The sequence below is a fragment of the Mastigoproctus giganteus genome, chromosome 5 (genome assembly GCF_048544385.1).
Source record: "Mastigoproctus giganteus isolate SK-2022 chromosome 5, ASM4854438v1, whole genome shotgun sequence".
Lineage (NCBI taxonomy): Eukaryota > Metazoa > Arthropoda > Arachnida > Uropygi > Thelyphonidae > Mastigoproctus > Mastigoproctus giganteus.
Window position 1 is genome coordinate 43,226,705 of NC_143579.1, and position 14,055 is coordinate 43,240,759.

The window sequence follows — 14,055 nt, forward strand, 5'->3', positions numbered from 1 at the left end:
GGCAATTGTGGGTTGGAGGAATTATCTCACTTTGTGCAAACATTTTGAATCAGAAGTTAAATATTCTGGATTATTAAATTGACTTTTAAATTTGGAATTTCGTAACCATTTAGCACTAATGATCAACATCCTGCAGGAGCTCTCTTACCTTTCAGAAGCTTTACAGAATCACTGTGGTAAAATCAGATAAATTAATTATTCGAACTATCAATGCTGTTGCTAATTTGAAAAATTATGAAGCTAAAACTGAAAGCATGTTGAAGTGGAAAGAATTTGAAGGAATCAAAATCGAAAGTAAGAACACCTTTACACACAAATTACCTTGTGACAAGTTATTAAATGCATTGTTTTATCCTTAAAGGATAAGTTATTAATGCAGCAGAGAGTGATCTTAAATTAAATAAAGAAAATAATGATACTTGAAAGAAATTTTAAACATATGCTACCCGAAATCGTGGAAAGTGAAAGCACTTTCATCTCGGTGGCAAGACGGTGAAAACCGAATAAGAAATTTAAATTTCCTGATAAAATATGAAATAAAAATTAATGGTTTTAGATATTTTGTCGCAGACAGTTTATCTTTAAAATCAAGTGAAATTACCTTTTCAATTAAGAAAGCCAGAAATATCTTTGAAACCATTGCGATTAGCAGTAATGAAGCTGAGTGAGTTTTCAGTGTAATGAATAGTATTGAGTGAATGAATGAATAATGTTGACAATTAAACACGTTGAAGATTATGAAGACATACATCTAAATTCAATTTGATCCACATCGTTACGTCAAATCATTCCTCTGTAATCATCACTCAGCTATTGAGCAAAGCAGAAGGTCGACAACAGATATTAATAAAGAAGTAAATTGTATATGGCTATTTTTAGTAATATTTGTTTTTATGTTGTGGAATGTTTTGTGATAGTTATGTTATTTGTGATATGGGAAATATTTCATGTTATTTTTTATTCCCAATATTAAAATTTTATCATGAAAAAAATGTATCCAATATATTTCCCTAGTTAAAAAAAAAGTTGCGCGTATGCCGAGCACGTGCGGCAGCCAGGTTAGAAGTTTTATAAATCTTTTAAAATTTGAATTTTACAGGTTTATAGAGCTGCGTTATGCTAAAATTTTATTTTATCATTTTTCAATCATAATTTCCAAAATAATTGTTACAAATGAGAAAAATCTTAAATCACTACTTTAAGAATTAGAATTACTTAAATCACTCTTTGAAAAAATAACAAGTTTGTGTGAAATGATTGGTTCTTAGCAGCTCACATATAACAAAAAAAAAAGCACACTCAAATCCTTTGTTTTTCAAGGTGGATATTAAATACTGTCATATGTTGAGCGGCCCACTTTATTAGGTAAATACCCCATAATGAAATGCAGCATACCCTCAATAACAGCATCACATTCCTAGCATGCAGTGTGATGGGCAAATATGTAGGAATGCTGATATGTGTGCAATTCAGTTCAGGAAGAAAGATTTAATTGACTTGGAACATGCATAGTAACTGGTGCTACATACACTGCTAAGACTGGCTGAGAAACAATGTTGCTAGTAGGGTTTTGACGTATGACTTTCTCAGCTATATTAAGTTTGGCTCAATAACCAAATAACAACCCAGTACAACAGTGGTAACCAAAGACACGTTTAAGAATGCACAACTCAAACTTTGTTGTGGGTGTGATATCGAAGCCGACAACCAAACCAGGTTCCACTCCTGTCAGAAAAAATCAAAAAAAGTACAGTTACAATGGGCTCAGGAACTCGAACAGTGGATAGTAGAAGATTGAAGAAATGTTACCTGGTCTGATGAGTGCAACCAGGTTTCAGACATCCTGGTTTCACACTGAGACCAGAATATGATAGAAACAGCATGTATCCATAGATCCCATCCTGCCAGTTGTCAAACAATGCAAGCTCATAGTAAAAATGGTGTAAGGAGTGCTTTCGTGTTGTACGCTAGTCCCCTTGATACCAGTGGAGTAATATTTGGATGCCACAGGCTATTTAGAAATTATTTCTGACCAGGTGTCCCTTCATGGTCACAGTGCATCCATCTACAAAAGGATTCTTCCAGCAGGATAATATGCCATGTCACAAGCCCAGAATTGTATAGGACTAGTCCAAGGTCATGTTTGTAGTGTCTTCCCCAATCACCAAATCTCAACTGAGCACCTATGGAAAGAGATGGAATGAACTGTTCAGGTAGAGATCTGCAGATATCCAGGCTGAAGCATCTCTGGAAAACATTTGAGTCACCAGCTCGCCATCCCTATGGAATTCTTTTGACACCTCCCTGAAATCATGCCATGACAGATTCTGGCTAGTTTTGAAGCCTAAAGAGAGATCTACTTGCTATTAGATGGGGCATATCTAATAAAATGACCACTTAGTGTTCATTCATTGAGCTACCACCATACTTTTTCCTTTTAAATGAATTTGTTAGCAGTATATAATCAACACTAAGTTTATATTTAAAATAATACAATTTTTTATTACAGAAATAAAAGTTAGTTTTTAATTCTTCATTTTCAAGTTTCTACACAAAGAACACTAAATGTACTTGGGAATCATTGAATTGTCTTTATTGAACATAATATTTTAATTTTTTTGTAATAATCACCAAAATTATTGTGATCTATATTGTGTTTTTCTGGCATTGTTTTAATTAAATTTCATTAATTGATGTTAATATTCTATTTTAGGTTCTCCTAAGATAGGACAATCACCAGTAGATGAAGTTAGGAAAGAAGAATTGAAAAATACTGAAAATAGCCCCAAGTAAGTTATTTTCTTCTACATCATAGAAATTTCATATATATAGGGGAACCTGTTAATTCACATCTTTTAAGGAACTTTAAATTATGACCTTAAAATTATATGTATGTGTTTAAAAATTTCAAACGTTTTGAACAGTTCTGTTCAAACAGTTCTAAAACCAGTAAACAGTTCTGAAACCAGTCACAACAGTGCCTTTGAGTTTTAATGAATAATAGATTTGCCTGTAGGGTAATTATTCAATTAAAAATGATAGTAGATATTTTAGGTTGACTCATGGATAATGTAGTCATTTCTAAAGAGCTGCAAGTTTGAGCTCTATCACTTTCACAGGATGGGTAATGTTGCCTCATGGCAGTAAAGACAAAAATGAATGCAGGGTGAATGTTTTCTCTCAAACTGTTTCAATACCTGCATTGAAATAGTGCCCCACTTCTAAAGAATAGTTAGTCATGGCAGCAGGTAATGCTGATTACTTTTTTTCTTTTTTTAAGAAGAAATCTGTTACTCTGCATTTTCAGAGTTTGTACTTTTCAGTAACAAGGTCATCATTAAGTTTGTCCAGCACTTCCACTATACTATTATCAGCATCCCCCAATTCAAATGCAGTAATTGTCATGAATGCTTCTATGCAGAAAAGATGCTAAGGTTTAGGAAGTGGGTCCTCCTCTGTTCTGTCTTCCTATCACTCTATTCTGTATGATTGCTAGTAGCTCTCTTTGTCCTGTGGATGTCAACAACACTATAAGAAGTTGCAGCCATGGAGTTTGCATTGACAAAATCTACAAAATTTGTTAAACAATCTATTACAGTTGTCACATCCCTGTTGATGGGACTTTTTTTTTTTTTTTTTTTTGTAAATAAATCTAGTTTTAGCAGAGCACTCTTCAGTTACTTAAGCTGGTCTCCAAAGATTTTTTAATGTGGTGGAGAAATAACAAGTCAGTCCTCTGTGGATTTGCAGATCAACTGGCACATATGAGATATTAGCATTAGCATTAGCATTAGCAGAGGCATATGATGCAAGAAAGCAAGCTTATTCAGCATCAGCCAAAAAAAAAAAAAAAAAAACCCACTCCCATTTCACCCCTCCGTTCGTTCGAAATACCTGTCCAGTTGAGCTTTAAATTTGTTTAGGCTATCAACTTCAACAACAAGTGATGGAAGTCGGTTCCACCAACCAACCACCCGCTGGCCAAAGGCAAATTTCCGCACATCTATCCGACATCCGTCCTTCCTCAATTTGAATTTATGCCCTCTGAGGTGATTATTCTGAGAAAGATGAAGAATCCCATTGGCATTGAGCATGCTCAAACCATTCAAAGCCTTATACACCTCTATCAGATCACCTCGCCGGTGCCTAGTCTCCAGACTCTGTAATTTGCAAAACTTAAGCCTTTCTTCGTAAGAGCAACCCTTTGTTCCATTTACTAATCTTGTTGCCCTTCTCTGTACCCGTTCCAGCAGCTCTACATCCTTCTTGAAATGAGGCCTCCAGACCTGTATACAGTACTCAAGATGTGGCCTTACCATTGCCTTATACAAGGGAATAATCACCTCCTTATCCCTGCTAGAAAAATTCCTGTATATCATTGACAAGACACCATGAGCTACTCTTGCAGCTCGTCTGCACTGCTCAGAGAACTTCATATCTGCCTGCACAATTACCCCCAGGTCCTTTTCATTCTCCACCACTGTCAGTGTAGTACCGCAGAGTTGATACATTGCTCTGGGGTTACTGTTTCCCATATGCAGCACTTTACATTTGTAGATGTTAAACCTCATTTGCCACCTCTCAGCCCATCTGCTCAACCTTTCCAGATCCTGTTGCAGCAGCATAGCGTCAGTATTGTCCTTAACGACCCTGCCAACCTTTGTATCATCTGCAAACTTGGACATTAAACTTGATATCCCATCATCAATATCATTCATAAACACCGAAAACAACAACGGACCCAACACTGAACCTTGAGGAACTCCACTAATAACATTAGTCCACGTTGAGCAGTGTCCATTGATTACCACTCTCTGTCTTCTGCCACTCAACCATCCCCTTATCCATAGCAGCAATTTGCCTCCAATGCCACACTGCTCCAATTTGTGCAGCAGTCTTCCATGTGCAACAGTATCAAAAGCCTTTCTAAGATCCAAATATATAATATCAAAGTTATTCCCTGCATCCAGTTCTTTTGTGACTACATCATAGTATCCAATCAAATTGGTCAGGCAAGACCTGCCCTTAACAAAACCATGCTGCGTCTGAGCTATAACTGAATTCTTGTCTAGATGATCCTGCAGTGCTTCTTTAACCAGTGCCTCCATTAATTTACCTGGAACAGAAGTTAAACTAACAGGTCTATAATTACTTGTGTCAGCCTTTGATCCTCCTTTGTGAATTGGGGTTACATTTGCACATCTCCAGTCTATGGGTACCTCCCCTGAGTCCAAAGAAGCTCTCATAATTATGGCTAGGGGTTTGCATACTTCCTTTGCTGCCTCCTTTAATATAACTGGATAGATCCCATCCACCCCAGGTGCCTTTTTTATGTTTATCCTCAACAATCTCTCGTCCACTTTCCTCTCAGTTATTACAAAATCATCCAGCTCACTGCCAATGTTTACTTTACCTACATCATTCTCCTTCCTGAATAACTCCTCATGCATGAATGTAGATGCAAAATATTGATCACCATACTGTGTAGTGTCTCATAACTTTTCCTTATTAGAAGGAAGATTTACATCTGACAGTTCATTTGGCCTCATCGTACTGATATTTGATGGAGTTTAAGTTGGGAATTGGGAAACCACTGAAAAAAGGGAAGTGAACTTGTTAGTGTTCAGCAAATCATTCCTGCATGTGTCCATTGCCTCTTATTGTCATCACCGCACACATACTGTTCTGTCAGCATGATAAAAAAGACAAGCTTCTTCCAGTCATCTGATGTCACCTTGCATGCTAGGTGAGATGCAGACATATTTTATGCAATCAGTGGATAATGTCATTCCTCCAATTTGTTCTGATACTCCATCCAATGGAGAACACAGTGAGTAGGCCTGATGTAAAGAATTCTGGGCTATCTCCATTGTACTTTGCAGTCTCTTGCCCCATTCATCCACTCAGTTTTACATTGTTTTGTACAAGCTGGTTTGTTTTCCTTTTTCTGCCATCCTTGGTGTGCTTGCATAAAAGCTAGGTTGGAAACAGCCAACTAGATGGACACACCTTCCTGCCTTGCACCAACACAGTCATCGTGCCTTTTTAAACTCCATATTACAGCATCTTCACATGCTCATCACATATAACACTGGATGCCAACTTTACACATACTTGTGCATCAACTGTTGACTGCATTCATGAGTCTAGGCTTTTATTCCTATTGTACAGACCACTTGCTACCATTGGGGTATTGTCCTATTTAAATGTCCATTTAATATACATGTTGCATTCATCCCAAGTTCTTCCACAGGAATACTGAATTTGATCTCTCGAGTATATTGCACCAAGCACTTTTAACACAATGCATTTTAATAATTAATAATACTCAGATCTTGGGAGGTGCATATAACTAGTTATGTTGGATAGTAGTAATAGAATGTGCATGTGTTCTAAATGTATGTCTTCCTGACTGTGAGTGGAAAAATCCTTCTGATCCTTCCATGATCAGGATTTCTCCTTTCTCACTGGCAATGTATCTCTTCATTTGTTATGTGCTGCTTCATATGGTTAGAGAGGCCAACAAAAGTGCCAGGAATGTATACAGATTTGGATCTTCCCCCATTTCAGGAAGGATGTGAATCTCATTGTGATGTGACAAATATGAGATGTAACAAAAATGATGCTTGAATTAAAATTTATGGTTTGTACAGTAAATGTCCAGTAGTCCGAGGCTTTCAGCCCTAAACCCCTCTTTAGTCTATACTGTCTCACACCATCTGGCATCTCTCATATTGTGGAGTTATACTTCATAACTGGATTGTCACTCGTATCACCAGGGTATCTACCCACTCACCAATGAGAGGCCAGAAAGATTTGAAACGGTGCCATCTGGGCGGTGCTATCTGCCAAGAGAATAAGTAACATTAGTCTTCTCTACTGGTGAAGCATTGCTTATTTGAGGTAGTTCAATATTGGGGCAACTCATTGTGAAAGTGTTCACAATATGAGATGTAACAAAAACTGTGCTATTTCACCAACTTCAGTGATTTACTATGGGCTAAAATGATGCCTTGCACTGTTTTTGTTTTTCAATTCCATGTGAGAGCCACCTGAGAAGCAGAACCAAGCTTCAATGTAAAATATGAAATCTGATATCTTGATATCTTGATGATAAAAATTACTTATTTTTGGGTATGCATGAATCAATAATTATGTGGTGAAACATTTTATAAACTATATAGACATTCTAAATGTTAATTACTTGTACGATTTTAATGTTTTTTATTTCTTTAACTCTCAAAATCCTGGTTTTTGGGAGCATATCTCTGTTATCTTTCTTTTCTAACACTTCTGCCACTGATTACTGCATAGTCTTTTCTTATTTCGATTCTCATGTTTGATCACAAAATGAGAATGGACATTTAACCTGGTGATGGGCATAATCAAGAGTCGTAATCGAAATAATTAAATATGGTATTTTCATACTCAGTGATGTGCAGATTAGTTGATTGTGAAATCGACAAAAGAAAAGAAGGGAAAGTGCCGTTAGCATTCAGGCACTAGTTTGTTCTGCGCTCTCACGCACACACACATATATATAGTAATATATAGAAAGTGTATTGGAGAAGGTTTGCTACTTTCGAATTTACTATATACACGAAGAGTTAATAAGATAAATATCAGGAATTAAAAGAAAAGAGTGTGAAATGAGGTAAAACTAATGTAAAGAACTAAAAGAAATTAAATAAGGTGAAAGCAGATAAAATAAAATAAAGTAACACATTGCCGTATAACTCATTTCAATGTCTTCTTCAGAGGTCATCCATTGAAATTATGGGAAAGAAGTTAATATGTAGGCGTCTGGTTTTTATGCTCTGTAACACATGTTGTGAAACGAATTTAGCAGTGGAAAAGGACCAAATAAGGTATGCCAAGAATTATGTATACTGTAGATCATGAATGGCTTTACAGAGGCAGGAAAAAATCACAACTGGTGTGGGAATGAAAAATAAAAAAAGTGCTGAAAAAGCAAAAGAATGACAGGGTAATGAACTCACCATTACCATGTGGTTCAGAAAATGTTTAAGATAGCAACTGTTGTCTGTTAAAATAGTCTGTTGCACCAGCAGCCCCAAGTATTAGAAATTGGAAGTAATAGATATAAAAAATATTGAAAAATATATTTAAAAAAAAAAACTGGATGGATTGCAAAATTACTGCAGTAATATATGAATATATATAATAATGATGTGTTTGGTGATGAAAGTAAATTAAGTACATGAAAGACACACTTCCCAGGATAGGTGAGGATTTTTAATAACTTACAAAGCAGCAATAAACAAAGACTAAAACTTTGTTAACCTATTGTACCTTACAGTGTAAAAAATTATACAGAATTATCTAGGTGTTTAAATACTTATCCCAGCAGTGTATTACTGTAGTAATGTTTACCACAGTTATGATAATCACCCTGAGAAAGATCTGATAGGAAAGGGCATTTTTCAACACCTAAAATAGTCTCTTCGGTGTGTCTTATGTAATCATCATTGTTTGGGCTGCCTTCACCTGATATTTGGCCTTTATTGTCTACCACAAGTTTTGTATCATTCTGCAGTAGCATTCAATATTTATTGTGGTGCTATGCAATATAAATTATAAGTAATAGCCTTCAAAAGAGAAATGTGTGCAAGATTTTACCAGCATGTATTGAACTTCCTTTTTTTGGCAGCAAGTTTTATTATTTCCATCAAAATATTACCTTTTTTACTACTTTTTAATAGTGGAAATATTTATACATCAGAAGCTGCTTATCCCTTTCCCCTCTCTACTCATCCTGTCTGTAATGAAGTCAAAACATTTCAGGCCAGACCATACACATCCCTCTGGTACCTGTGGGGAACATTTAGTCATACATTGTGGTGTGCATGATAGAACACAGACCTTCACAACTGTTGTACTTTTAATGGCGTAATGTGCTTCTCCAGCTTGTTATAGGTCAGATAGCTGTACTTGTATTGCTTCCCTCAGAACATATTCCTCATAAAAACTGGCATGCAATGAAACATTTCATCTGGTGGTGGTTCTCCTGCATTCAGAAATGCATTACTACGTGCTACACTAATTTCAATGATTCCATTATCTACTTTGCGCCAGTTCTGCACAGTTCGTTACAAACACTTCACATTCTGTTTTGCAGGTTATGTTGAATGATCTAGCACATTTATACAAGGCATCTCAGTAGTCCAAATCTGTTTTCTGCTGTTTGATGATTCTCTATTTCATTTAAACCACGCTTGTATATTCTTAAACTGATTTGATTGTTTTAAACTCATCCCACTCAGTTTAAAATTTATGCTTGTCAGTATGAAACAAATAACAGTAAAAATAGTTCTAGTATTTCATTCGTATGGTTTTTTTACCTACATTTATGCATATTTATATTTCATAGGATTGAAAGCAACCATGTAAATTTAATTAAGAAAAAACGAAGCCCTTCTCCTGTGGAGCAGAGTCCACCAAGTTCCCATGGAAAGAAAGAGAAAACGAGTTCATCTGAAAGTCCTAGCTCAAGTCACAGTCCATCTCCTAAGTACAAGAGCAAAACTCCTAGGAATTATAAAGAACGTCTAAAAGCCCGTTCTCGTTCTCACTCTTGCACACGTGATACTAAGGAAAATGCAGCAAAACACAGGTCTCATAAGAAAAAAAGAAGTCGAAGCCATAGTAGGTCCCACAGTTACTCACCACATAGGCATTCTGTAAAACGAATTTACAAGGTAAAAGAAAGGCAAAAATCCAGGCATAAGACCCGCTCTCATTCCCATGAAAGGAATCACCATGCCAATTCATCATATGGAAAATTACATAAATCAAGAAAAGATAGAAGTAAAGATGTTAGCCATCGTAGTCGAAGCCACTCCCGTGAAAGAAGTCGGAGGTGAAATTAGATTGGGGGGGGGGAAGGGGTGATAAATATTTTGAACTGAAATGTACATAGACTTATTATGAAATTATTTGTTGTGAATCGCTGTTATGTATATTTACATTTTGGTTATGCAGACCTGCAAAATGTAACATGAAAACTACAGCAGCAGCATTTATTCATAAGTGAACTTTATTTGCATATTACCTCCTCAGGCTTCATTTGATTTTACTCACTCAAGGAAGCAGTGATTTAAGTGGTATGGATCTGCAGTCAGCATTTTAAACAATTATTTCTACATGTTAAGAAACGTACTTAAATCTATTTTCAAAATATGTGTGAATATGAACTATGTAAATATTGTATTGAATTAGTTAGTTTTGTATCATGTATTAGTAATATAATAATTAGAAATGGAACTTCACAAGTTCAGAAATATATGAAATATATTGTAAATATATATCCACTGAAATAAATGTTAATTCTTTTCCATTTTTAAGGTTGTTTTATTTTTATTATGGTATGCATCAGAACAGCTTTTGTCACATTTTCAACTTGACACCAGCATGGAACAAAAAGGAGTGGAGATGAGCAAAGTACTGATTATAAAGAGGTTCTGGCAAATCTGCTTTGTGTTCTTATACATTATAAATATCGAGATATTTAAAAGTATGACAGTATGAAGTTTTCCACACACACACACACACACAAGTAAAAACATATACCAGGGTAATGGTAATTTCTGTAGATCCAAGGGGCTTGTTTCCACAAAAACTTGGACTGTTGATATGTAGTAAGATTTTTTTTTTTGAGCATGTTGCAGGTTTCAACATGCTCATATCTAGTGCTTTTTTTGTGACGGTACGTAACGGTATGGCATACCGGCACCTTTATTAACAGTGTGTGACATTTGCATGTAGTACATTTCAAAATTTGAAATATTCAGTATTTTTTTTTTTCACATGTTTAACCATTATTCAAACACATATGCTTAAAGTTATTTAACTAAATTTGCATTTTTAATTGTCCATTGTTAAGATATTTTCTATATAAAACTTTATAATCATTTTTGGAATTTTAAATTACTCAGTCGGACCTCTGTTTAACAAACTTAAAATAGTTTCGGTTGAGCGAAAAAAAATTGCATATAACGAACAGATTAGGGAGACTCGGTATGCACTGTTCACACTTCTGGCCTTCAGACAATTTAGGCAATTAGTGCTGCTGCACGAATTAAGGGAGCTAAAGGGATTATTCCACTTAGTGATACTCGTAAATCCTATCCGACCACCTGTCCCACATACCGAGAACTTGCGCTGGTCAAGGGGTATTCCCGATGCGAACAGTGGGCTCTGGTCAACCATCTACTGTAAGCGCCCTCTCCAGGAATTAGGAGAGTGTGGTTTTCTTTACAAATAATCAACTTGTTTTGCAGAGGTGTGTTTTTTTTCCGTAAATGTTTCTGTAAATTTTTCTTATCTCTATTTACGTGGTTATAGTACCTCAATGACTTGCACATTTTGGACAGTTTCGAGAAGAAAAAAATATTCAAATTTAAGAACTAGTTCAAAGAGCTAATGACAGTATCGATGACAAGAAAAGAAAAATGAGGATAACGAAGGTATTGAACCTTCTAAACATGAGACGGCAGCTTTTGAAACTTCATCGTGGCCTGCAGTGTGAAGATGTTCCTGAGAATACAAAAGGTATGTCAAAACAAATGCGAAAATTTTTTAAATGATCGATGTACAGTAAATACAGTGTACAACAAAAGATAACCAAATAATTCTTAAGTGTACTAATATTGTGTGCATCATGTGTGAAAAAAAAATCGTATCTTAATTTGTTATTTATTAATATATTGTTTTGAAATGTTAGAAAATATATTTACCATCTTTTACTGTATTTCTGAATGTTGAATTATTTTTCATTGTGGAAAGGGTCGTATTTCTTTATAACGAAATTTTTGTTTAACAAATTTTTGCAAGGAACAATCGGCTTAGTTATATAGAGGTTCCAACTGTAGATTTACTTTATTGGGGATTATCTCACTTTCGCAGGTGTTCTGTTCATCTAAGAAGTATCACCCACTTCGGGAAACTCATTTTTTTTTTTTTTTTTATGAGAACCCCAAACACGAAAGGTATAAAAACCTATAGTACTTAGTACTGTGCATGGGTTGAAGGAAAAGAATGGGGAGAGGGGGATGCCGGAAACTTTGCTCTAGAGACTAAACATGGGTTTCACCACTTCAAGCCTCCAATAAGCAAAGTGGTGGTATTTCACCGGTTGATGAAAGTCATCTACCACCTGATTTGGGGGAAGAGAGAACTGAAACAATTTTATTGAAATCAGAAATATATGATCTATAGCCAACCTCTTTCTTGACTCTTCCCCCCCCCCTTTGGAAATGCCATTTCCTAGGGGCTCCTATTGGTTCCCCCTAATTTTTCTGTGGCTTTTGTTACAATGTAAAAGTTTGTTCAGCAAAACTTTGTATTTATACATTCTCAATTCAGATGCAACAGTTTTATTTATTTTTTTATTATTTTTTTTTTTTTATGAGAACCCCAAACACGAGAGGTATTATAACCTATAGTACTTAGTACCGTGCTTGGGTTGGAGGTTGAAAAGACGAAAGAAGATATTTGTTGATATTGGACTTGAACTTCTGTAGATTGTAATTTTCAGGAAATACGTATGAAGGAAGGTTGTTCCAGAAAATGGCAGTTGAATGAATAAATGAGGAAGATGAAAAGTTGGTTCTGTGGGTTTGAAGTTGGACAGTAAATGGATGTTGGCTGGTGGCGGCACGTGTTCGGACTGTTTTGAAAGAGAGAGCGGGAATTCTAGAAGCCAATTCAGAAGAACAGTGCCCATGGAAGTATCTGTAGAAGAGGCATGCAGCAGAAACAGTGCGTCTATGAGAAAGCGAGTGGAGAGACTCTGTTAGAGAAGAATCATTAATTAACCTAACTGCCCTCTTCTGAATGGAATCAAGAAGCCTGAGAGAGGTTTTGGGGGCACCACCCCAGATGTGGGAACAATATTCCATGGCAGGGCGGATTTGCGATTTATACAGAGTGAGCAGCTATTTGGGAGAAAAGTAATGCCGAGAGCGAAAGAGAAAACCAAGTTTTTTAGATGCAGAGGAAGCAATATTTGTAATGTGCTTGTGCCAAGACAGATTAGAAGTCAGGTAATCCCCAAAAGAGATATATCATTTTGCCTAGAAATTGGAGTGTCACTAAAGATAAGCATAGGAGCAGAAGAATCCTTTTTGCGAGATATAAGAAGATTGAGTTTTAGAAGGGTTGAAATCAACTAAGCTGTCTTTGCCCCACTGGAGAATTACCTGAAGATCGGCATTTAAGGAATTGGCAGCAGATTTTCGAGAACTTGAAGCTGATTGAGCTGTACAAGGTTTCTCAAAATGGAAAGTTGAATGCAATGTGCTATCATCGGCAAAACTATGGATAGGATTTCCAGTCAATGGAAGAAGGTCATTGATATACAAGAGGAAAAGAGTGGGGGAAAGAACTGAACCTTGGGGGACACCGGCATTAGTGGAGAAGTTAGAAGACAGAGAGCCATCTACCATCACCCTCAGTGAGCGATCAGAGAGAAAACTGGATAACCAATTACTAAAAACAGTTGGCAAACCATAAGATGGAAGCTTGTTTAGAAGACCTTTATGCCAAACACGATCAAAAGCCTTTGAGATGTCAAGAGCAACTACTTGTGTTTCACCGAACCTTTCCATTTTTCACCGAACCTTTCCATTGAATTAGTCTGTAAATAAATGGGTAACATAAGCCAGAATATCACCAGTGGATCGACACTGACGGAATCCATATTGGCGATCGTTGATCAGACGGAAGGTTTCTAGGTAGTTTAAGAGTTGGCGGTTAATTGATTTCTCCATTACTTTAGAAAGAGTAGAAGTAATTGCAATGGGACGATAATTGGATGGGAGAGATTTGTCACCCTTTTTAGGAACTGGCTGGATATGAGCAAATTTCCAAGCAGAAGGGAAAACACCTTTGGAATAAGAAAGTGAAAAAAGGCGGCAAAGAATAGGAGTAAGTTTGGGAGCACAGGTTTTGAGAACAATTGGAGAAATACCATCAGGACCTGGAGCTTTCTTAACATCAAGATTCATCAAAATCCTTCTGATATCCTTTTGACGG

The 14,055-nt window shown here is 36.1% G+C and overlaps 1 protein-coding gene across 1 annotated transcript in view; it reads left to right on the forward strand.

Annotated features, from left to right (window-relative positions):
- Positions 1-10,137, forward strand: part of LOC150085334 (cyclin-L1-like) — a 303,690-nt gene extending 293,553 nt beyond the window's left edge. The window contains exons 9-10 of the mRNA XM_090373159.1: positions 2,714-2,789; positions 9,392-10,137. Coding sequence (XP_090229285.1) covers positions 2,714-2,789; positions 9,392-9,884 — 569 coding nt within the window. The 3' untranslated portion in view covers positions 9,885-10,137. The remainder of the gene's footprint in view (positions 1-2,713; positions 2,790-9,391) is intronic.
- The last annotated feature ends 3,918 nt before the right edge of the window (positions 10,138-14,055 follow it).